This window comes from Echinops telfairi, unplaced genomic scaffold, assembly GCF_000313985.2.
Source record: "Echinops telfairi isolate 266 unplaced genomic scaffold, ASM31398v2 ScPeMD7_2;HRSCAF=8, whole genome shotgun sequence".
In the NCBI taxonomy this organism is placed as follows: domain Eukaryota; kingdom Metazoa; phylum Chordata; class Mammalia; order Afrosoricida; family Tenrecidae; genus Echinops; species Echinops telfairi.
The window spans coordinates 61743210-61768881 of record NW_022103898.1 but is presented as its reverse complement, the minus strand read 5'-3'; the positions used below and the strand labels follow the sequence as shown (position 1 = coordinate 61768881).

At 41.5% G+C, this 25672-nt stretch overlaps 1 protein-coding gene across 2 annotated transcripts in view; it reads right to left on the bottom strand.

The window, feature by feature from the left end:
- PTPRR (protein tyrosine phosphatase receptor type R) overlaps positions 1-25672 on the bottom strand; it is a 283812-nt gene that overhangs the window by 20225 nt on the left and 237915 nt on the right. For both annotated transcript variants that reach the window (XM_004700448.2, XM_004700449.3), the window contains 6 exons: positions 25184-25370; positions 22018-22102; positions 16561-16640; positions 15783-15920; positions 4624-4734; positions 2884-3041 (listed from right to left, as the gene is read on the bottom strand). In XM_004700448.2, the coding sequence (XP_004700505.1) occupies positions 2884-3041; positions 4624-4734; positions 15783-15920; positions 16561-16640; positions 22018-22102; positions 25184-25370 (759 nt within the window). The remainder of the gene's footprint in view (positions 1-2883; positions 3042-4623; positions 4735-15782; positions 15921-16560; positions 16641-22017; positions 22103-25183; positions 25371-25672) is intronic.

Here is a 25672-nt window from a genome sequence, read left to right as displayed (position 1 = left end):
GTAGGTCCTGAACTCAACTAACAAGCGTTTTCCTTCTTCCTATCAGTCAATGCAACCTACTCACAGTCTTTAGGTAAACGTCTCTCAAATCAACACCTGCATTCTCAAGGTTTCGTGTAAACTCTAGGTTGGCATTTCACACCCAAGCACACTCTTCATGTCCCTATCCTGTGCTCGCTTCAATTCAATGCATCTAAATTTGATATATATCAAACGGAATTCATTATCTTTCCCCTTAATGGCATGACCAGCCAGTCACAACTTTTCCAGCCTAGACATTTGGAGCCATCTTTAACGTCTTCCCCCTCTCTCACCTCCCACATCCAATCTGTTACCAAAGTGTTCTATCTCCCTCCTCCGCGGAGCTCTTGGGGACCCATGCTTTCTTTTCCATAGACTGTGCTCACGTGTCCAGCATCCCCTTAGCTGATGATTAAATTAAAGCAATGATCTCATCACAGCTTCCACATCTCAAGGTTCTTCCTGGACAGCTGCTAGGTTCATCTTTCTAGAGAAGAGCCCTAAGTATATTACTCCTCGCTGACTCCCATGAGTTATAGGATGATATCTAAGCATCCTACCAGGTTATTTGTGGCCCCTCATCATCTGGTCGTCATTAACTTCCAAGCTTCTGCAGTTCTCCCTGTACCTCTTCTACTCGATATGAATCATTACCAAAAACGCCATTTCTTTTCTAATGATTCTTTCTGCGTTCATAATATATCCTTGGTTAGAAATGCACTCCCCACTACCATTTAAAACCTCAAACACTAGTTATTTGTCAAGACTTAATTCAACACATGCTAACTTTAGGTGCTTTCTTTAGTCCCCATGAGTGGAGTTATTTCTTGGCATTCAAATAATACTTATTTTTCCTAGGTGGCACTTTCTTTCATGCCGGGTGAGTGCTAGAAAACTTGAGAAGACTTAGAGGTCTCCTTTTGTTGATGTGTTTGTACAGGATTTGTTTCATTGAAAAAATGACAATTTGAACTGTACCCTAATAATGTTAGGGGCTTTGGTTATCATGAGTGAGGGAGACTATTCCATATGGGATATTCTCAAAGTAGGACAGTATAAGAAAAGAAAATTGTCCCACAGGATACATGATCTATGACAGTGTGGAGACTCGCTTGCCGTAGAGAGTTATCGCAGAGGGACCGGAGGAAATAGTGTTGCCAGGCATTTTCTCTGAGTCCACTCCAACTCACGGCAACCCCATGTTTGCAGAGTAGAATTCTTCCACAGAGTCTTAGAGGGTGTGACCTTTCCGAGGCAGATCCCCAGGTCTGGTTTCCAAAGTGCTTGCAGTGAGCTTGAACTGTCAACCGTTTCAATAGTAACCAAGTGCTGTGCCTTTTATGCTTCCCAGCTCGCCACTGGTGCCTCTAAAGGATTTTATATAGAAAGATAAGAGGTTGGGCCTTCATCTTCTACTTGTATTTTAAATTATTTATCTATTTATTTTGAGAATGACCACTATGAATTCTCATAAACGTATACACCCAAGTTTGTTCAAATACTTTCAAGGCATTCATTGAACTCCCTACACCCAACAATAAGAACTTTCACCGCAGACAGTGGGAAACCAGTGGGAATTTTGAGCAGGACTTCAGGTGATTTTAAAAAAAAAAAAGAAAAGATTTTAGGAATATCAGCCCAGAGATGCGCACAGAGTAGGTTAAAGTGGGGATGGGGTTATTCATGTACAGTTAGCGAACTATTTCTACAAGCAAGGATGAGGTCACAAGGGCCCGGACTAGGGTGGTTGGGCAGGAAGTGGTTACCAGAGAAGCTTTGAAGGGAAAGACTATCTGGTGCCTGATTAGATACTGAGGATGCAGGTGAAAGAATTGCTGAAGATAACTGGAAACTGTGAGTGTTGAGTGCCTGGAAATAAAAGGATGGCTTCACTCTTAGAAACAGTAATCAGAAGGGGACTGGTTTTATAAGGGAAGTGACTGGTTGGCTTTAGATACCCTGACTCTCATGGTTTGGGGTGGGGAACAGTCCCAATTCTGATAGATGGCCAATGAGGTTGCTTTTCAACCTAAGCTACCTCTGGGACAAGGCCCTCGGCTAGGAGGTTGTTAATGCCCTCTTAGAATAAATGGAAATGTTGAAAATTTTACTCTTAATTAATCCAGAAAAGTCCAAAAAAATAAGTTAAAATTATAATTTACAATGATATTTAAAAAAAAACTTTATTGAAAGTAGTATCAAAAGCTATCTCAACAGACTTATGAGAAGGCTAAATAAAGCGATACATCAGTAAATGGATTGTTATATAAACCATCTTTAAATTACCTGCTTTAGTTTGGATATGGTAGAAGAAAAACAGGGTTCTCCTGCTTGAGGTATCAATCATGGCAGGAGAGATTCAAGCTAGACATTAGGGAAGGAAGCCATCAAGGACATCTGGTCCTTATGTCACCCCGCATCCAGCACCCCAGGATTTTCACCAAATTTGACATCCTCCTCTATGTTAACAAGATACCACCCACGTTCAGAGGAAGTCCTACATGGAGACAACACCAAACCCACGGATGATTTCAAACAGTGTCTCTGGGTGGCCGAGGCACATGAGACTAATGGAATAAATGTACATTTCAGGCTAAGTGACTAAGCTTTTCTGCTCACTTACTGAAAACTTGCTTTTTGTCAATACTGCACATGCTTGCTGAAAATGCTCTTAAAAGCTGACTTCATTTCCATAATTATCATCTTGGTCCAGTCTCAAATATTAGGAAGTTAGCAAATTCCATGAAATAACTTCATTACCGATGAGATCACAGCCAGTAACAAAAACCCAACTACCTCTCACTCTGTCACTTTCCCCAGAATGGACAGTTGCGCCGGCAGAAAGGGTAGTTTGTGTCTTACCTGCAGTGGACAACCACAGGCCCTCGGCCCAGGGAAGCAAGCCCGGCTTCCTCTACGTCCAACATGAGCTGGAGTAGGGGCTGGGCACTGTCAGGAGTCTTGTGATCAGGCCAGGAGGTGTACCAATAGTGCTTCACATGCTGCGTGTGACTTCCATGCTGAAAATAACAACAGTCACTAACCACCTCGGTCACTTGTGGAATTGAAAGTCATCGAAACCACAGTCATGATCCTTTCTCTTGCTCCCAGCTTGTTGGCAACTTATTTTGAGGCAGAAAACTTACGGCTCATTGGAAACTGGAGATTTTTCAAGCGCTCACCTTAAGAAAGCGTTACTATACATATCCCAATCTCAAAGTTGGACTGTTTCACTCTTATTAAATGAGATACGTATTTAATATGGATAGTGCATATGTAAAAGATGCTGAATATGTTTATAGATGCGATGAATAAAATGGTAGATGAAAAATGTATCCCTGAAAGAAGAAGGAGATTGTGTTTCCTGTTTTGTGAGTGTCCCTGAAAGGAATTAACCAATACACTAGTATCAGCAGCCAGGGGCACCCGAGTGGATTCAAACCACACCAACGTTTTGGTTAATAACCAAGCATGATAACCATTTGCACCATCGAGGGACCCTGGATAGCATGCTCAGCTGTGAACAGGAAGCCAGACTCAGTAATCGACTTCTGAAATCTTAGCTATCGAAAGCCTAAGGAGCACACTTCTCGTTGGACCCACTTAGGCTCACCACGATTTGGGATTGACTAAAGAACAACTGGTCAATCATTATAAGAACATTTAATTTTATAGTCATTCATCTTAATACCTCTACACTCACCCCAAATTCCAGTATTTGACAGTAGGGAGGACCCCCATGGGAAAGGAGCAGCATGGGGTTGCTTGATTGCAAATGTGTGCGCATTGGGTCTGTGTGTGCCACCTTGGCAACCCAGTGCCTGGCTGAGGGCTTGGCATATCCTAGGCTCTGGGGAACATATGTTGAGGACATTTTTTCCATAAGTGCCTTCCTGTCCAGCATGTCTCAACAAAAACTGTCACTGAAGCTCTGCCTCCACCCTCTTCCCCTCTAAGATGATTCTTTTCCAACAGTTATGCTAGAGATAAGACTGACATTTTGGGATGAGAGGAAAAAACATAATACCATGGCAACTTTTCTCAGGATCTGCCTACAATAAGTTAAATAAGATAATTTTTCTATGACGTAATCGTGTCTGGGAAAAGTCCCTATAAATGACTGTAACTCCACGTTACTGAAGAACTCTTCAACACTTCGGGCTTGTTTTCCCTCCTACCACCACCCACAAGTGCAGGTTTTCTGTCTTCCAGTTTCTGGATCTTACTTAAAGCCGCTTAGACCAAAGTGACTTAAAAAGAGAACGAGAGAGAGTTACAGGAAGGTCTCTACCACAGCTTTCAGTTCTAGGCTTTTGAAAGGTTCAATCAGGGATGTGCTAATTATCCAAATTAAAAGATCATAGCATCCTACATAAGTAATTTCCTGAATATCTACTTATTTTAATATAATTATTCCACAGCTTATAGTAGCAGACGACCAAGGCATACATCTGGGAATGATTAGAATTTCTTTTTGATCCTGATATTATTTAATTTTTTTAAACTGAATTTGTAGTACTGAAGAGGACAAGTAATTTCACAGTAGAGGTGTAATCCTATATCATCATCTACTTTGTAGATATTTATGGCCTCATAGCTTACCTTTAAGACCAGGTTTCGGACTGTGTAGTGATCACATTCTTTCACACTGAGCACCAGAACCTCGACTTTCCCATAGATTCCTCTCTTTTCCGGCCAGTAAAGCACACATTTCTGAAGGAGGGAAACGAAAATATGAATAGTCTTCATTAGCCACAGGAGTCCTTTTCATCTAAGCATCTCAAAGATCTTTGAAATTTAAAAAAAATCAAAGATGAAGTTTTAAAATGTTGTCAATATGCTAAAACCATTGAATTGTACATTTTAATTGAGTGAATTTTATGGTCTATAAATTATATCTAAAAAAGTGTTTTTCTTAAAGTATGAATTTTCACTTGAGCCTTTCCAACACTGTTGCCACAGACCCTGTGAAACAAGTAAATGAGGCAAAACTACACAGAAAAGTTAGGATCCAAATATTCGACCCATAGTTTCTGATATGACACCTGGAAACCAAGGTACGTTCTACACGGTGCTGGAGACAAGCCGCCTGCTCCTGCTTCAGCGAACGGAAGGGTCCGAGAGGAGTAGCAATGAGGGGCTAAACACCACTCAGGGAAGTTTCTCTTGTGTTTAAAGCAGCTATCCTGACTATTAATATATCTATGGGTTCATATTTTCCAGGACCAATGGCTTCTTCACCGATGGGGTTCATTGACATAAACATATGATGTAATCATTATTTTTTAAATGCATAGTTGAAAGGCTTAAGAAAAGTAATAACAATTATACTGTAGGCAAAGCATTATAATATAGTGATTAAAATGAAGTCCTGGTAGTCAGAAAGCCTGGGTACAAACCGTGGCTGCACCACTGTCAGTTCATGAGTAAGTTATCTAATCTTTGGGGCCTCAGTTTTATCATGATGGAATTCGTGAAAACCATTTAGAATAAAGTCAGGCACAAAGAAAGCACTCCAAATATGTTATTAATATTACATTTCCTAGCCACTGAATTAAGAAAGGCTTAAAGAAGTCTAAGGGATCTGATTTCCTTGTAGTAACTATGATTTGATTATGGTTCGACCAAGGCCCCATCATTGAAACCAAACACAAAACTACAAAATGCGACTCAGAGCTACAAGCACATCTTACTTTATCTTTTAAATGACGAAATGTAACTATGACAAATTTTAACCACATAATACAATGCTTCAGAATGTAAAAGGCAAACGCTAATGTTTTACTTGGAGTGCCTAGGAAGCAAGGTTAATTTTAGGGGGGAAAACTGATAATTTCCCCCCAAAACATAATCTTTATATTGAAATTTCTTAATTGCCTTTCCTTCAATTGGGATATTGTAACTGTAGAAGACTAATTTCTTCATAATTATATCCAAAGCCTAAAGATCACACGTGACAAAAAGAAAAAGAAAAAGACGACTTATGGACACAGCAGGGCAGCAGAGGAGCCACAGAGTGGCAGAATGAAGGGGAGACGTGGACCGTGCCAGGCGCACGCCTTCTGTGCCGTGCGATGGTAAGAAGTGCTAAGCCCTCCACACGCGAGAGTCACACAGGAAGTCACTTCATCTAGTGGAATCACTGCTCTGTCATCCCTTACAGAAAACCACAGCACATCCTCTCCGTGTTGATCCTTTTCCAAACAAAGTAACAACATAACGTTTCAGCTGCATTTACATGCTGCCCCACACCCAAGCCTGTCAGGCCAGCAAGCTAAAGGCAAACTGCCTGACAGCATGCTAACAGGATGAAACCTTTTTAAATCAGAGAAAATTCATTTCCTTTCACCTTTACCCCTGGCTACAGGTCTAACATCCCTCAGTTTGATAAAGGCAACCATACTGACCAGTTTGCCTCCTTTCTTTCCAAAGAGTATCAGTTATTTCACTGCAAGACCCAGGCTAGTACGTATCTTAAAACACTTGCCTCTGGATCAGTCCAGGAAGAATGACAAAGAATCTTGGAAAAGGTATTCAGTAGAGAAAGAGGTATTCCGTGGTCCTGTAGTCTGGGATACGTACCCCATGGTCTGTGATCCGAAGGAGCGGCAGGCCCCTCTTTAAGACAGGTCTCTCTAAGATGGGAAAAGACCGGGAAGCTGCAGCCGGCACCCTGACAGCTAACAAGATGGGAGAAACTTTCTGCACCTACTTGATAAATGGAAGCGCTGCTCGCTTCTCTCCCAGGCCTGCCGGGGCCCTTTCCAATGTTTTTCTTGACTCTTAACCAAAAAAGCAATTGGCAGGCAGCTCCCAGTAGACAATGCAGCATGACTTGTTCATTCAAACAACCCTTAATGAACATCCTATCTCCTCTTTGAGATACAATAGCTTATTTTTACATACCGAATATATCTCTCCACCCTCTTTTAGGAGAAAGTAGTAAAAGAGACCAGATATGGGTGGGTGCTTTTGAATATGAGGTTGGGAAGAGCTGCAAATGCAATTGTTTCTGGGAGCACAAGGTCAAGTTCAAATTATTTTCATGAAGCGCTTTTTAGGGTTTCCTTCTTGTGGTGCTAACAGTGATATGAGAGAGGTAGAAAATGCAAGGAAGGAAAATGCTGGCTTACAGATAATATTGTGAAACTACACTCATTGTAGGTAATCATGCTATGCAGCAGACTATACCCCCAAACTATCATTCTCTTTCTGCTAGCGAGGCTGATGCTTTTAAGTAACATTTCCCATTAATTGCAAGGATTCATTACTTGTAAGAAAAAAAAAGGTCTTCCGAGGACATTGTGTGTCTTGCACAAATAAGTCATTGCTGAACCCTGATCAAAAGGCTCTGCACTGGCTCTTTGTAACCAGTGATTTACAGCAAATGCAGAATATTAGCATAAGCATCCCAACTCATATTTTTTGTTTTGTTTTTTTAATCATTTTATTAGGGGCTCATACAACCCCTATCATAATCCATACATACATCAATTGTGTCAAGCACATTTATTCATTCATTGCTCTCATCATTCTCAAAACATTTGCTCTCCTCTTAAGCCCCTGGCATCAGTTCCTCATTTTTTCTCCTCCCTCCCCGCTACCACCTCCCTCATGAACCCTTGATAATTTATAAATTATTATTTTGTCATATCTTGCCCTGTCCGACATCTCTCTTCACTCACTTTTCTGTTGTCCGTCACTCAGGGAGGAGGTCACATATAGTTCCTTGTAATCAGTTCCCCCTTTCCAACCCACCCTCCCTCTACCCTCCCAGTATCGCCACTCACACCACTGGTCCTGAAAGGATCATCCGCTCTGGAGTCCCTGTGTTTCTGGTTCCTATCTGTACCAGTGTACATCCTCTGGTCTAGCCAGACTTGCAAGGTAGAATTCATATCATGATAGTGGTGGTGGGGGGGAGGTGAGGAAGCATTTAGGAACTAGAGGAAAGTTGTATTTTTCATCGTTGCTACATCACACGCTGACTGGCTCATCTCCTCCCTGAGACCCTTCTGTAACGGGATGTCCAGTGGCCTACAGATGGGTTTTGGGTCTCCATTCCGCACTCCCCCCTCATTCACTATGATACATGATACACTATGTACATATGATAATGACAACATATGTACAAATGTGCTTGATACAATTGATAGATGGATTGTCATAAGAGCCCCCAATAAAACGATTTATTAAAAAATAGAATAAAATGATAAATAAAAAGAGCAGTGTGTGTGGTTGCTTACAGGTAAGACTAAAGTCTCTAGCCATTCCCTTAAGAAAGGTTACAGATAAAGCATTGCATTGTTGTTGTTAGGTGTCAGCAAGCCGATTTTAACTTATGCACCACAGTCCGTGGTATAGTTAACAATGGTGAATTTAACAGGCCATGATGTATTTAATAGTCCATGGATATATTTAATATTCATTTTCCAGCTTTCACATCCATATGAGGTGATGGAAAATACCATGGCTTGAGTCAGACTTTTTAGTCCTTAAAGTGACATCTTGACTTTTTGCTACTTAAAATATGTCTTGTGTGGCAGATTTGTTCCATGTAATATGTTGTTTGATTTCTTAGGCTGCTTCCAGGAGTATCGATGGTGGAGCCAAGTAAAATGAAATCCTTGATAACGTCAACCCTTTTCCTCTTTATCATGATGTGCTTACTGGTCTGTTTGGTAGGATTTTTGTTTTCTTTCTATTGCTTTACAGTCCATACTGAAGACTATAGTAGTTGATCTTGTCGATAAGTACTTCACGTTCTTCTTGCTTTCAGTAAGCAAAGTTGTGTCATCTGTGGTGGTTATTAAACCTTCCCCTGACATTTTACATGGGCAGAAGATAAGGCTGTCCACTCCTGTGAAGAGTGACAGTCTCAGAAACCCACAGGGGCAGTTCTACTGTGTCCTGTAGGGTCACTATGAGTCAGAGTGGACTTGATGGCAGTTCGTGTGTGAGTTTGGTTTAGTTTTGATATCTTGTAATATATCTTAATGAAGTAATCAAAGATATGGCTAAAAATTGGAAGTGGTCTATTAAAAAGTAATTATTAGATAATTCTAGTACACACACAATACAATTCTAGTAGATAATTGTAACTATAATTAAAATTATTAATATAAAGGAATTATAAACTGTTATAAGCAGAATATACAATGAAATACAAATCCCTCTTTATTCTCTTTTTATCAATCCTGTTCATTGCCAAGATGTCAACTGCCACTAGTGAAACCTCTTTCTTTTGCCTATGTGTCTCCAGAATGCTAGATGTACCATAGATACTCGAGTAGTAGCTGACCCGAATATAAGCCGAGGCACCTAATTTTACCACCAAAAAAAACAACAACTGGGAAAACTTATTGACTCAAATATATAAGACTAGAGTGGGAAATGCAGCAGCTACTGGTAAATTTCAAAATAAAAACAGATACCAATAAAATTACATTAATTGAGGCATCAGTAAGTTAAATGTTTTTGAATATTTATTTCGAAGAAAAACAGTAAATTAGCTCTGTAAGTGGAAAAGAGGGTCAACAAAAACAATATGGTATCAATATTAACTATACACGCAGTGTTACTGTATGCTACACACGCTGCCTTACTGCATGTACACAATGCGGTGACTGTTTGCATAGAGCAGCCTGTGTTAGGGCACATAATATACACGCTGTGTTGTGTACACACTGTTACTGCATACGCAGCGTTACCGCATATGTGTGGGAAGTGCTAATGGAACACATGCAGTAACACAGTGCATACACAATGCAGCGTGTATATTATAAGCCTTAACACAGGCTGCTCTATGCAAGCATAGTCAACACGGGGTCCAGAGAGGGGTTAATAAGAAAATAAATAAAATATAGCAGACTAAGTACTGTAAATAAACGTACTGTATATCCAAGTTGAGAGATACTGTATACTGGTACTTGTATTCAGCAATGCGTGGAGCAAGGGGGCGTGACCAGGCACAGGTAAGACTGTAAAGGCTACGTCATTGGTCACAGCCCTGGAGAAGAGCGGGAGAAGAAGAGCGGCCGCATCCGCATCCACATCCGACATTCATCTGACAAGGATGGGTGCACCCCACGTACCAGCACCCAGACGCGGGCAGGTCCTTGCCCAGTACGGCACGGACAACACAGAGGCTGCCGGCGAGCAGGAGAAAGGAAGAGCGGTGATATCAGCAGTCATCCGGCTGCAGGCGCCCGCAGATGAGCAGGAGAGGTCGGAGAACGCCCGCACTGCACTATAAGCCAACAGGGGCTTTGTCTGCATTAAAAATGTGCTGAAAAAACTCGGCTTATACACGAGTCTATACAGTATCTTCCTAATTACTTAAGAGACGTTGCCCCCTAAGAGACCCCAGGATTCTTTAAGCTTGTTGTCGTCATCACTGGTGTCATTGAGTCCAACTGTTTTCGATCCTCACAGTCTTTGCTATGTTTGAATCCATGGCTGCAGCTACTACGTCAGTCCATCTCGCTAAGGGTCTTTGTCAAACATGACGACCTTCTGCGGGGACAGGTGTTTTCTGATAACATGTCCAAACCACATGAGATCTTACCATGCTCGCTCATCAAGAGAATTCTTCTTCCGAGATAGATTTGTATGAAATGTCCTTAACATATAGACTTAAAAATCAGAATTAGCTAGAAAATGTCTTCCACAATATGGATAATACGATCAACAGTTAAAGTTACTGCCCCTCTTTCCTTGAAAGATTAAAAAAAAAGGAGGCAATGTGTAACTTTAGAAATAGTCTGAAGACTGGTTCCCTGGAAGTTTACAAATATTAGTAATTGTTTTTGAACTAGCTTTCTCTCTCCATCTTAGCAAAATTTGGCTACTACATCTTCTCTTTTAGTGAGATAATTAATGTTAGAAGAATGGGCAAGCTTGCTTTAAAGGCTTTGTTTGTTTTAAAAGTTTTTTTCTTGAGATTTATTTAAGTGAACAAACTCAAATTTACCAGACATAAAGTCACTTCTCTTTGCTGCAATACAACTACAGTTTTAGCTATATTGAATTTTGTTTATTCTCATTTTCATAAAAAGTGAGTAACTGTAAGAATTTTGAGATGTTTGAAAAAGAACCAAAAACGATTTTTTTGGTTTTTAAAAATTCATTTATCAGACACTGGAAAAGTCAGGAGAATCGTAAGCCTGGGAATTTCTAAAGATACCCCCACCTCTATATTTTTTGAGGAAATGATTGTTGTCTGTTCTAAACAATGCACTTAAGACTATTGATAGCGCATTTTTTAGTAAACAGCGTTTTCCTGGGAGTGTGAAGTCTACTGAGCATTTTGTTAGAGTCAGACTTCTCAGTATCACGTGATCTGTAAAACATCAACATTTCCTCTCTGATAACATAGTCTGATTTCTAGAAAATCTGGTTGGAAAGAAAATGTTAATTTATCAACTGAACAGCAATCTTAAGATGTCAAGATTTTCTTTGCAATTTAAAAATTATGACTGCTAAAAATAAAAAATAAAATTTAAAAAGAAAACACTCATCTTTTTAATTTCTCAACAATGTAGAGCTAAAGAAAAGAAAAAAAAGAAACCCTCACCCACGCTATAGCACAGATACTATTATTTTTTTAAATCTAGATTTATACATGTCCATTTAGCTCTTCTATTAAAAAACAAAAACAAAGCAAAACCAAAAAAACCCAAACAACCAAACTCACTGCTATGGAGTTGATACCGAATCATAGCGACCGATTGGACAGGGCAAAACTGCTCCAGTGGGTTTCTGAGGTGGTAACTCTTCTGGAGAAGAAAGCCTGGTTTTCCTTTGGAGGCGCAGCTGGTGGTTTCAAACGGCTGACCTTGCAGTTGGCAGCCCAAAATGGAACCACTACACTCGCAGGCCTCCTCTTGGCTCTTCTATAGAGGATGTGAAATTGGAGAAGACTGCCAACACGTTAGGGCCAAGTGTGGCTTTGATACTGTACTTGAAAAAGAATGAACAGGGCAGCTTCTATTTCTTTACTGTCTCAGGGTGGAGAATTCTGAGCATCCTCACTGAGTGAGCTCTATCACTTTAGACTACATACCGGAGTCACAACCCATAGGGTATGAATAATCTTGGAATTAGGGAGAGGGAATTCCTGGGTGATGAAAGTGGTTAACAGACTTAACTAGACGGCTTGCGTCTACTCAGAGGCACCTTGAAAGAAAGACCTAGTGATTTACTTAAAATATAAAAATTTTAAAAATCAGCTGCTGAAACCCTGTAGAGCACAATTCGACTTTGACACATACAGGGTCACCCCAAATTGGACTCCACATGATGGTAACTGTTTGTGCTGGAGACAAGGTCACCCTGAATTGGACTCCATATGATGGTAATTGGTTGTGCTGGAGACGGGAGAGAGGAGCAACCATCGGTTAAGGCTTCAGCTAGCTTGTCTGCTGCTCACATTATCCAAACTGGACTTCATAAAAATATGCTTCATACTACACATCCCCCAAAGGTGGTCAGGAAATGCTTTCTGACGAAAAGGTAACTTTAGCCTCCTGTGTCCTGACAAAATTTGGATCCAAGAACAATTTAGAACACTAGAGATATATTTCTGACTCTTTCTATGGGAACAAACTACCATCAAAATATATCGCAAGATTCAAGGATCGAAATGCTCAAGAGAACAGAAATCACAATCCAGTTTACACAGTTACTGTAATCAACTGCACTCTCTGTAAGACACTACATTTCACATGTACTGTGTCCATGTTCAATCCTAAATAAAACTGCAACACAGACAAGTAAATAATGTCTTCTCTGGAAAATACATCTTACCTGTGTCAAAATAATCACTTAATTATGGTACCTGCTCCATTTTGATTTTACTTTTTAATAGACGAGAAATAGAATTAGTAAAGATATGAATATTCTTTGTGAAAACATTTGCGTCACGTTTCTCCATCTTTTTAGTTTAACATTTCTGTGTCTGCTTGTGAATAGTATATGGCTAAGATAATTAATGTTTATTGTGTCAACCTGGTGGAAAAACACATGTGTGGTTAATTGAAGGGCAGAGAGATAAATGGCTTGGTGAGCCTCGCCTTTCTAGTTCTCGGGTCTCTTGCTTTCTGATGGTCGGACCAAGGTACATCTGCTTTAGCAGTTCCCTGCTTCAGCTGGCCAGGCTCACTTCCTGCAAGACATCCCCAAGGAGAAGCCACATGGACCTACCCTGATGCAGCCCTGGGTGCTGGAGCAGCCCTGCCAGTACTAAGATGCTCACATGTTCACTGATCCGGCTTTCCTCCTGCAGTCGGCATCATAGTGTGTGTTTTGTGAGATGGAGCAGGACTTTGTGGACTGGTGTCGGATATATGGGTTAATGTTGGACTTTGGGGCTTTGGCAGCACTGGGTTGGGATATTTTCTTGATTTGCACTTACCCTTTATATAAAACTCTTATGCATATGGGTTTCTGTGGATTTGTTTCTTTAATGTACCTAGACTAACACACGACTGAATTTATTTTCACCAGTTTGATCATTCTTAGTACTTAATTGGCAAGTTACTCACTCATAGTTCGCATGATTGCTTTATTTCCAGCATCCAGTTGGTACAAATGTATCCTGATTTGTCTGTGCACCTTCTCTTTCTCTTTTCTTTGTGTATGTAAGGAGCCCTGCGGGCAGAGTGGTTACTTGTTGGGCTGCCAACTTCAAGGTCAGCAGTGTGGACCCCACCCCCCTGCCCCGGCACTCCTGCATTCTACTCCCATAAAGAGTCAACAGTCTCAGAAACTCATTGGGCAGTTTTACCCTGTTCTGTAGGGTCGCTGTTAGCATCCACTCGACGGCAGTGGGCTTGGTTTGGTGGTTGGTTTTGTGTGTGTGTGTGTGTGTGTATTCTACTTTATCCTTTTTAAAGATCACTTTGAAATCTAGTCATCATCTTTCCATTCTTTTGATGGTTAATTTTGAAATTTCAATATTCACCTTTAGCTTAAATCTAAATTTGGTCATTATTTCTACCTTTTGCATGAAGAACAGAGATATTTTAAAGATGCATTGATAATTACTGGTGATTGGAATGGAAAAGTTGGAAACAGTTGTTGTTTCCTTTCAGGATCCTTATTCAATCTGTATGTGAGCCAATTCTCCACGACGCTGGACTATGTAAAGAAGAACATGGCATCAGGACTGGAGGAAGGCTCATCGACAACCTGCAAGATGCACATGACACACCTTGCTTGCTGAAAGCAGAGATGACTTGAAGCACCTAACATTGAAAATCAAATACGACAACCTTCAGTATGGATTGCACCTTACAGTAAATGAAAGCCCTTACAACTGGGCCAATAAACAAGATTATGATAAAGGTAGAAAAGACTGAATTTGTCAAGGATTTCATTTTACTTGGATCCACAGTCAATGCTCATGGAAGTAGCAATCAAGAAATCAAATGTCAGGGTGAAAAAATCTGTTGCCATTTTTTTTAAGTGTTAAAGAGCAAATATGTCACTTTGAGGACTAAAGATGAGTACTGTTCAAATTAAATTCCCAGAAAAGGTTTTAAGTAAGAAAAAAACAAAGCACACACACACACACACACACACACACACACACACACACCAAAATCCCCCAAACTCAGTGCTATCAACTCTACAGAGCAGGGTAAAAAAGCCCCCGTGAGTTTCCAAGAGTGTAATTGTTTCTGGGAGTAAAAAGCCCTGACTTCCCTCAGAAGCAGCTGGTGGTCTGGAACTGAATACCTTGGGAATTGCAGCCATGCTACCACCAGGGCACCTTATAAGTAAGAAAGTAGGATCCAATTTGGGTATTTGTTGGATTTCTTATTTTGAGGATTTTGATCATGTTGGTTGGTTTTTCAAGTTTCGTTCTCTTTGTTCAGATCTTGCCTTCTCCATGAGGTCCAACCTGATCGCTCTGTATCACAGTGCAGCCTCTTCTGCCGCTATCGTTCCTTATTGCTCACACGCCCTTCCCCCATTCCTACTCTCCTCGTTATGTCTCTGCGTCATGCATCCCTTGTGATAACATGCATTCCATAAATAACATGTCCTGTCTGAAGCATCAAGCTCTGGAATCATAGTGGGTTACCCATCGTGCTGCTCACTGTAAGGCCAACAGTTCGAATCCACTCGGCGCTCTGACAGATCAGACTGTCTATTTCTGTTAAACAGTCACAATCTCAGAAACCCGCAGTTACCCCTGTCCTATAGAGTTGCTATGGATTTTGTATGCCAATATCATAGTCAATCCTGTAGTACTGACTCGATGGCCACGAGTTTGGTTTTCCATAATTTATCCATGTATTATATTTATTGTGCTTGTCTCCCTTCACTAAAAGGTTACATCCTATTAAGGGCAAGGACCTTGGTATATTTTGTTCAGTAATGTATGCCGATGATGAAAACAATACCTGTCACATAATGGGTGTTCAACAAATGCTTATTAAATAGACAAATTACTTAACTTCTGATAAGTCTACTAATTGAGATGATAGTCATGGTCTCCAACTTCCTCACTGGGATACATGGGTATAAATGAGATACTTGCATATATTCTGAGTGCACTGATTAGCTGAAATAAAATCACCAGTCACAGAATAACACCAATACCTGTTACCATTTTTTGAAAGCATAAAATATCCCAGTCTTCAAATGTCTTGAAGTTTCCATCCTCAATCTGTTAAGTACATGGTGTTTTTATTCATATGTTTTCTATAGCAATAGGCACGTATAAAATTCAGAACGTGGGCTAATGATCATACCTCATTCTTTTCTTTCAGTTTTGTAATCATAACGATCACAGGGCTGTCTTCCTGCCAGACCATCTGCCAGAAATCATTGACGGTGTTGATCATGGGGCCCTGGGTGGCAATGAACGCTTTCTCCTCCCCGTTGTAGCCCTGGGAAGAGTGAAGAGACAAAAGAATGGCTTTGAAAAGTTCACGCCTTAAACGTACAGTTTAGGTAAAAGATCCTTAGAACAAAATGTTTCTGCTAATCCCAAACCAGCACAGATTGTGTCAGTCTTACAGACTCTAGTGCCACAATCCACATGGTGACTTTCCTGTTAAGTCAAATATATCATTATGGTGGATTTTGCTATTGAGGATCATAATACTCACTTCCCTCCTGAGCCCTGCCCCCAAATAGAAGTCCACACACCAACTCATCACGAAGAAGCATTGTGAAGGACTCTACTTCAAATGTTGGTTGTGACCGAAACAAAACCAATTTGAAAAACCTTGCTAGTAGCTCACATGCTTCAACACGACCAGTGGTTACCAATTGCCCATAGAGGCATTTCCCAAGCCATTATTTGTGAATCACTCCTTTCATGACAGGCCAATTAGGGCATCTTGGAAAAAGGAAGGTTCAATAAAAAATAGCTATGTGGACACTGTATTAAACCAAGTAGGACCACATTCATTTTTAACCAAGGTAAATTGTAAGCTTAATCTACTATGTGCAAAAATGAAACCCAGCAGTTCCAAATAGTGAAACAAATGCCCATCAAAAATACATTCATTTTTATTTACTTACCCTAATGTAATTAGCATTGATGTAGGTGCTCAAGGTATCAGTTAGAGTTTTTGGTCTTAAACACACCCGGCTGAGGGGATCTAATGAAGAAGCCAAGAAAGAATACATGAAACAAATGTGCACACTTTATATACACGTGCATATAGACCGGCTCTCTGGAATGTGCCAAAGGAGCCCTCGCGACATAGCGGGTACACATTGGGCTGCAACGGCCATGTGGGCTCATCGAACCCATGTGGGCTCCTGTGAAGCCAGACAGGAGGCTGTCTGCCCCCATAAAGACGTACAGTTTCAGAAACCCTCGGGAGCAGTTCTATATTGTCCCACAGGGTCAATCTCAGTGAATCGCCCACAGCACTGGGTGGGGGCTTTGTCCATTTTTGTCATGCATACATCTGTGTGTCTGTCTCTATATGTATCTATGTTTATTGAGAGAGATTTAGGCCTTGACCTTGTTTATGATACAGTTCTTGCCCTTTCAGCTGCGTTGATGGGTTTATACTTTATGCCATCCCTCATGTGGGCTTCGGATGCTTCATTCCGCTTCTCATGGACTGCCTTTTCTCTTTGGACTTGGGATTTACTTCAGGTCTCCACACTGTTGGTTTTCAGCATTGCCTTCTGAAAGCGAAGCATTGCTTTTCCTTCTCCCAACTTCAAACCTCATCCAGCCACTTGTGTTTCCACCTGGCCTTGTCCCACCATCCCTCTGGTTTAATGTCCTGGCCTTAGCTCTCAATATCCCAAAACGTGTGAGATCGATTTCTTATTTGCCGGACACTACACTATCACGTTCAACATTTTTGAAATTGAAAGTACCATGGATTGCTAAAGTGACAAACTGATGTGTCTTGCAAGGCAGGGTGGGGGTGGGGGAATCATATCATCGTGAATGAGGGTAGTGCGTGATGGGGACCCAATGCCCATCTGTGGACAACTGGACATCCCTTGCAGAGGGGTAGTGGGGAGGAGATGAGTCACTCAGGCTTCAGTGTAGCAATAATGAAACTCACAACCTTCCTCTAGTTCTTAAATGCTTCCTCCCCCCAACTATCATGATCCCAATTCTACCTTGCAAACCTGGTTAGACAGAGGATGCACAGCGGTACAGATGGGAACTGGAAACACAGGGAAGCTAGGACAGATGAACCTCTCAGGACCAGCGGTGAGAGTGGCGATACCGGGAGGGGAGGTGGGGTGGGGGTAGAAAGAGGGAATCCATCACAAGGATCTACATATAACCTCCTCCTTGGGGGATGGGCAACAGAAGGGTGGGCAAAGGGAGACGCTGGGCAGTGTAAGATAAGATAAAATAATAATTTATAAATTATTAAGGGTTCATGAGGGAGGGGGGAGCGAGGAGGGCGGAGGAGGGGAAAAAGGAAAATGAGCTGATTCCAGGAACCCAAGGGGAATGCGAATTTTGAGAATGATATGGGCAACAAATGTATAAGTGTGCTTTGCACAATGTATGTATGTATGGACTGTGATGTATGGGCCCCAATAAAATGATAAAAAAAGAAGAAGTGTGGCCAGAGAGCTCCTTGGAGCAGGGATGGTGAGACCTTGTCTTGTCTACTTTGGACATGTTGTCTGGAGAGACCAGTCTGGTGAAGTAGAGGGGCAGGAAAACAGAGGCAGTCCTTCAGGGAGCTCGATCGACACCAGGGCCGGAACCTTGGGCTCTGCGTAGGAACAATTGTGAGGATGGTGCTGGACTAGGTAGTGCTCCTTTCTGTTGTGCATATGGTCGCTATGGGTCAGAACTGACTTGATAGCATTTAACAACAACAACAACATGCTGTAACTGTGGTCATGTTGGGAGGCATGTACAGGAGGAGAGAATGGCATGCGGGTTGCAAAGATAAACATGATATATTTTAGCAGGTTCTCGGTCTGAGCCCTCGGCTCCTGTTCCACTGATACACTTTGTCCAGACTAAACCCAGTCTGGCCTGAATCCCCTTTTGCTGTTTGGAAGAAGCTGGCTTGGGTGACAGCAGTGCCCTTGTCCTCAGGGACAGCATGGCTCTCTGATAATGTGCAGTCTATGGCATGGTCTTCAATGTGTGCCTCCTTGGGGCAGAGACGGAGCTTTTTCACGATTTCTATTTCACTGTCTAGTATCGTGGATGATAATATACACTCATTGAAGCTCATTGCCATATGGTGATTCTGACTCATCGTGACCATGTGTTCCTCTGAGTTTCTGAGACTTTAAATCTTTACAGGAGCAGACAGCCTCACCTTTCTCCCATGGAGGGACTGGTGGCTTACAACAGCTGCCCTTGTGGTCATCAGCTCAATCTGTAGCTGACAATGCCTATAAAGTCCAACCTCCATGCCACTGAGTGGATGCTGACGGGTAGCGACCCTGTAGACAGCGCAGAGCTGCCCGTGGGTTTCGGAGACGGTGACTTGATGGGGGAGAAGCCCTACTAGCTCCTGTGGAGCGGCTGGTGATTTTCAAATTGTTGACCTGGAGGTTAGCAGGCTTCCCTATTATGCTTATAGAAAGCAAAACCTCAATCCACTGTCATCAAATTGATGTAGACTCCTAGCGACCCAATAGAACAGGGTTGAAATGTCCCTGTGAATTTCTGAGACCAACTACTCTTAATGGGAGTAGAAAGTGCCGTCTTTTGTGAGGTGGCTGATGGTTTCAAACTGCTGACCTTGCAGATCACAGCCCAATGCATATCCTCTACACTACACGGGCTCCGATGTAGCCACTTAATAAATATCTACTGCATTAACTTTAGTGGTTCCTTCCATCTTAAAAAACCCCAGTACTCTGCATCCCTCCCTAGCAATGATTCTATTGCTCTCCCTTTCTAGTCAGGTAAATGTTTAAAGAGTTTATTATACTCACCATTTCTACCTCCTATCTACACATTAACTCTCTGTGCACATACCACAACCTCTCCTAATCCTAGAATTATAAGAAAGTGTTCTTGCTAAGATTTACTTCTCAACCCATGGTGGTTCTTAAATTGTAGTTACTTGCACAATAGAGGGTGGGTGGAATATTTAGACTACAGACATTTTCAACAGAAAATCCATCATTTACATCAGTTGTCAGCATAGGTGCTTTGGTGCAAGTGACCCACCCAGTTCTGGGAATGGAAACGCTGACACAGGACCATGAAACACAGTCTGTCTGATACCATCTGGGCAGGAAATAGAGAAGGCTGAGCTGTTAGTCATCCTAACCATTAGGCAGATAACATAATTGACATGAATTTAAATGCCCTGATTCTATACATTTGGAGAAATTTAACTTTAAAATATAGTCGCAGAGAGAGAGCAAGCTAGAGAATGACAGAGAACACCAGCCCTAATAGTCGCATTTTCAGACCAGTTAGCCAAGGGAGCCATAAAACAGCATTCAAAGTTAACGAAACGAGTTGTCATCAAGTCAGTCTGACTCGGGGTGGCTCCCTGTATTTCCGAGAACTCTGCTCCCTCCAGTTTTCCAGAGCTGAGTTTTCAGTTGGCCTCTGGGGCATTCTTTTGAGGAAGTCTTGGGAGAACTTGAATCTATAGCTCTTAGTCAACAGCCGAGAGTCGAGATGGCTTGCACGACCGAGAGCCTCTGATTACACTTCAGATCATTAGGATTAACTCTATAGACCAATTAAAAATACATTAGAGAGTGACTTTAAAAACACTATATTTCAAACTCTACCAGAAGAGAAAGCAGTAAGATTACCCTTTTTCCAATGGACACTATTAATAATTAACACTTGAATTACTCTGCTTTAATTTATTGCTCCTACCAAAAAGAAGGAGAATTTGGAGCCTCAGAAGTGATTTAATGGACGTCGGTTATGGAAACTTCATTACGCAAATGTCAATACTTTATGAAATCTGTTTTGACTTCATCTTTCGGAGCAATTACCAGTAGAGATTTATGGATTTCACCCAAATTCCAACTGTAACGATTGTTTAGTTATTGGAAATGTTATTTTCTCTCTGAAGCCCTTTTGCCTGCTGTAAGTGGAATTAGTCACTCAGCCTTCTCTGTGCTCTGACATCCCTTGGGCCGTGTCTCTATTTTGTTATTCCATTGAGTATAAATACTTGTTTACATGTGTCTCCTCTCTAGTCCATGAGCTTGGTCTTTTCTTTTTTTAATCCTCAACCATTGTTTGACATCTGTAAGCTTCACACAGCTCAGCGTGGCTTTACCACAGTCGACAGGAGTGTCTCTCCCAGTATGTCCTGGTACCGTCTGTCTCTGAATCCTGCGAGCCTTTGCTAACACTACAATTTCCTAGACCAACAGCAGACTCGCCTCAACAGGAGACCTAGGTTGGGGCACAGAACTCTAAATTAAAAAAAAAATGGATTCCATGTAACATTCACCTAAGTTACACTAAAAAGTTATATAAAGAACAAGGATGCAAGAAGATTGTTATGTACAATAAAACTTTTTGATAAGAGAGTACAGTGAGATAGTTCACATGCCATGCAATGCAATGACTTTTAGCATACTCAGAGTTGTATAACCTTTACCACAATCAATTTTATAACATTTTCATCACCCTAAAACAAAACCTGATTCACTTTAGGAGTCCCTTCCCACCCTTGCCCCCAGCCCTAGGCAGACTCTACTCTATTTTCCATCTCAATGGATTTGCCTAACTAGACCTTTCACATAATGGCTAGACCTTTCATATAAATGGAATAATACAAAGGAGGTCTATTGTGGCTGGCTTTTTCTAGGTAGCACAATGCTTTCAAGGCTCACACATGCTGTAGCATGTATCTGCACATTAATTCGTTTTGAAGGCTTAATCATATTCCATTGTATGTTGAAAACACAAAACCCACTCAGCAATTGATGAACATTTGTGTTATTGCTACCTTTTGGTTCTATAAATAATTCTCTTAACAACACTTGTGTACAAGTGTTTGTGTGTACAAGTGTTTGTGTGGACATACCTGGTGCAAGATCATATACATATGTACATACAAAGACAAGCACATAACAAAGAAAGCTTTGTGTTTCTATGGGGTTGTATAATTTTAGCTCTTCCAGCTAAGTCTTTGATCTTTCTAGAGCTGATTAAAGATATGAATGAGTTAGTTGCGCAGTTTCTTCACTTGTTTTTGATGTCTAATAATCTTAACATCCCTTGTAGAAATGACTCTTTTTTTCCTATTGAATTCTTTTAACACCTTGTGAAAAACCAATTGAGCCTAAATATGAGACAAATAAAGTTGTAGAATCACGTGACTCCTGGACTTGTGTGGCTAGCATTATAACAACAGTAACACAAGCTAAAGTCATTACCTTCAAAATTGTTTAATAATTATCACTCTTGACATGTGTTTACAACTTCAACTTCTGTGTGCATTCCAGTGATGGGAGAATGGGAAATGATAAGACAGGGGCGAATGAGGGATTCTGTATTATGTTTACAATACAAACTGTTGACTTGGAGAAACTTACTTGGCAAAATAGTCTTATAGCGATTTTTTGTTCCATGCCGTGGAATGTCAATTTCTTTGGGATCCACAAAGTTCATAGGTATTTCCTGCAATAACAAATGATATCATCAGTGTATCTAAGGCGGCCACAAAGAGAATCTTCATAGGGGGCCATCTGCTGTACAGCTTCAAAGTAATCTAGCCAACACCAGCCTCCCACCTCGAGTTGGCCAACACCCTTCCTTTCATAAACATCAGCTGCACTCTGACAAGCTACTTCTAAGAAACGGCTCTCTGTGTTAGAGGGTATCATTCTATGCGCGGTCACGAAGAGCCACACAAGCTTTTGGTTAGATTTTAAGAAGCTGTCCTGACACAATTCATGAACTCACAGGAACAAGAGGACACAAATGGATTGAACAATGTGTTCATTTCTTTCAAGTTGTTATCCAAGTTCAGTAACAATACTTTCACGACGGCAGACTTCCTGGTTAACATTAATCATGACTCCTCCCAACATGGTCCATAGAAAGGGCCTCTTTGGGTTAATGCAGGCGATGAGGACGTGATGCATTTTTTTGTATTAAAGAATGGTTCATAGTCGGACGCTTCCATTTGTGGCTAGAACTCAATATTTTCAGTGACGTGCATCCAAACCCTGTCTTCTCCCACACAACAAGAATATAGAATTTCCTATTTGACCATAGTATGTGTCAGGCATCTTAACTGATTGATGAGGGAACACCTCTTGGAAATGCACTAGACCTGCGAGGAGAGCTGCTGCTGCTGGCGGGGACCAGGCAAGTAGCCAGTCACAGTTTTCTAAAAGGTCTGAACAAATCTTTAAGGATTATATAGAATAGTAAGCTCTCTGAGTTAAAATTCTGCACGGGTCTGCTTTGCTGAGATTAATATGAAATAAAATAAATTTTATATTAATTAATGGGAAATAGATAATAAAGCTAGATGACATCAACTGTATATATATTTATTTATTGTTTTAACTTTCTCTAGTGGAAAATACATAACACCCTTGCCCAATATTGATTGAAAGGAAAGAAATGATCTTTAAACTAATTCAAAGTGTCTGCTAATCTGAGTGTTGCGTTAATCTGAGAATTGGAGAAAAGTCACACTGCTTTACGAACTTGCCACCTTGTCTACAGAGAGTAGCTTTTTAAACATCATTTTTATACTTGTATTCTTTTACGAATTTGTAATACTCAGTCTACTGTGGGTTCCAGTAAAATGCTTTAGCATCTCAGTTTCAGTAGGCCACATGAGCAACAGTGCTGCATGCAACCGAGGACCCCCAGCCTCAGCTCCGAGGGCTTTGGCTAGGTCACCCTGCTCTGCAAACACCACAAAGCAGACAATGTCTCCATTGGCCCCTTGTTCCTTTCTTCTCACCTCTTGTTTTCTGATAAACTGAAAAACCAACAGAAAACCCCAATTCACTGTCATCTAGTTGATTCCAACTTACATCGACCCGACAGGGCAGGGTAGAACAGACCCTGTGGGCTTCCAAGACCATAACTCTTTACAGGAGTAATAGCCTCATTTCTCTCCTATAGAGCAGCTGGCGGTTTCAAATTACAGACCTTTTGGTGAGCAGCCTGCTGCGTAACCCACCACACCACAAGGGCACACTGACAACTGGTCATCTTACACCATCATCCCTCCTGGACACTCCACGCTGCCTCTATCTTCCCTTTCCGGAAAGGAGGCTAGGTCAAGCATTGCTCTCCAAGAGCAAAGACCTCGCTGTAGTTCTAGAAAGAACCATGGCTGTGCCTTCCGCTAGATGTGTGCTTATTGAACGGTCTTTCATTCTATAGGTCTCATATATAAAAAGACACTGTAAAGTCTCATTTGAAAAACTCCGCATTTGTGTTTTGCTTGAGACACTTAACAGTTCATGGAGGTAATGGAAGATCTAACCCATTAGGGATCTTTCACCATTAAGCGTGGTTGCATATATCTAAACTGACCCTAGAAGGGTCAATTTATCACACCCAATTGAAATGGCTTAAGATGCATACTGGATTTAAGACATAAGTTTACCTATAAAAATGATTCCTTTGGGAAACAAAAATCTCATTCTATGTCCGCTAACAAGTATATAACAATATATATGTAATTATTACCAGCAGCACTGATGCATCTAAGGTTGAAGTCGCCATCATTTGTAGTCCACAATTGATCTTCCACCTGTGTTCCTTATTTTATTTAAGGGGACCCCCCCCAGTCTGTTGCTCAAGCTTGTAATTAGGATGTTATCTCTGGCTTTCCCCTTGGCTTTGACTATGTCAGCCACTTACAAAGTTTGGAAGCACACAGGGTCAGTTCTACCCTGACCTATAGGGTCATTATGAGTCGGCATTGACTCGATGGCAATGGATTTATTTTTATTGAGCTTGGTGGCCTAGTGGTTACGTGTTGGGCTGCCAAGTGCAACGCCGGCAGTTTGAAACCGCAGCTGCTCCAGTGGAGGAAGACAACGTCGTCCACTGCTGTAAAGAGTTACAGTCTTGGAAGCCCTCGTGGGCAGTTCCACCCTGCGTTCTTCGATCGCTGTGAACTGGGCTCGAGTCGATGATGTTGCGGCGGCGTTCTTTGTAGATTCCTGTGGTTATCGTCACATTCCCTGCCGCTGTCTTAGCTGCGGCTGGTGGTTTCAAATGACAGGGTTCCTGAAACTGTCAAGCTTTACAAAGGCAAACGGCCTCATTTTTGTCTCCAGCAGAGGAACTGGGGGATTTGGAACACCCACCTTTCAGGGAGCAGCACAGTGCTTAACCCATGGTGCCATCAGGGTTTCTTCAGAGGGACCCTGTTACCCCCACTTGCTCACTGTCATTGGATCTATCCCGACTCATCGTGACCTGGTACAGGATGTATGAAGCTGCAAATCTTCCAGGAAGCAGGTAGCCTCACCTTTCTCCTGATGGCATGTAAGAGGCCCCTCCCTGTGCCCTCCACAAGGACAGAGCAAGCTGCTTAACAGGATTTCCACGGCTGAAATCTTTATGGAAACAGATAGCCACATCGTTTTCCTGTGGAATGGTTGGTACGTTTGAATGATTGACCTTACAGGCAAGCACTTCACCTCGGTGCCACCAGGGGTCCTTCCCGAGAGCCTACTCCCTAAAAACACTACGGGAGCAAATAATAAACCGCGGTCTCACCATGAATTCACTTTGGAGTAAACGTGAACTTGCCATGACGTCCCTCAGCTGTGACCTTGTGAGAATCCGGCTGGCTGATTGCAGATACTCCATGGCTGCCTTCTCCCGGGGGGTTGGTACGGCCACCAAGGGGTCAACATTCCCCAAGCTACTCATATCCAGTGTAAGGGATACGTTGGACCCTCGCCTATGTTGGAAAAAGAATGAAAACAGGTTTAAATATCACATTGATTCATTTCTTTATATTATTTTTCCGGTTCAAATTTTTACAGTCGGAGAATGTATTGATAGCAATGATTACAATAGGCGGTGCCATCCTACCCTTCATAATGCAGTTATTTTTCATCACTGTTAATCCTCTACCCAATCCCTTCCTCCTCCTACCTCCTTCCTCAATCCTGGTAATCACTAATAAGCTTTGCTCACTATAGATTTGCCTTTTCTTTTCATAGGAGTATAAATCAGGGCATGCAGTATTTGTCCTTTTGT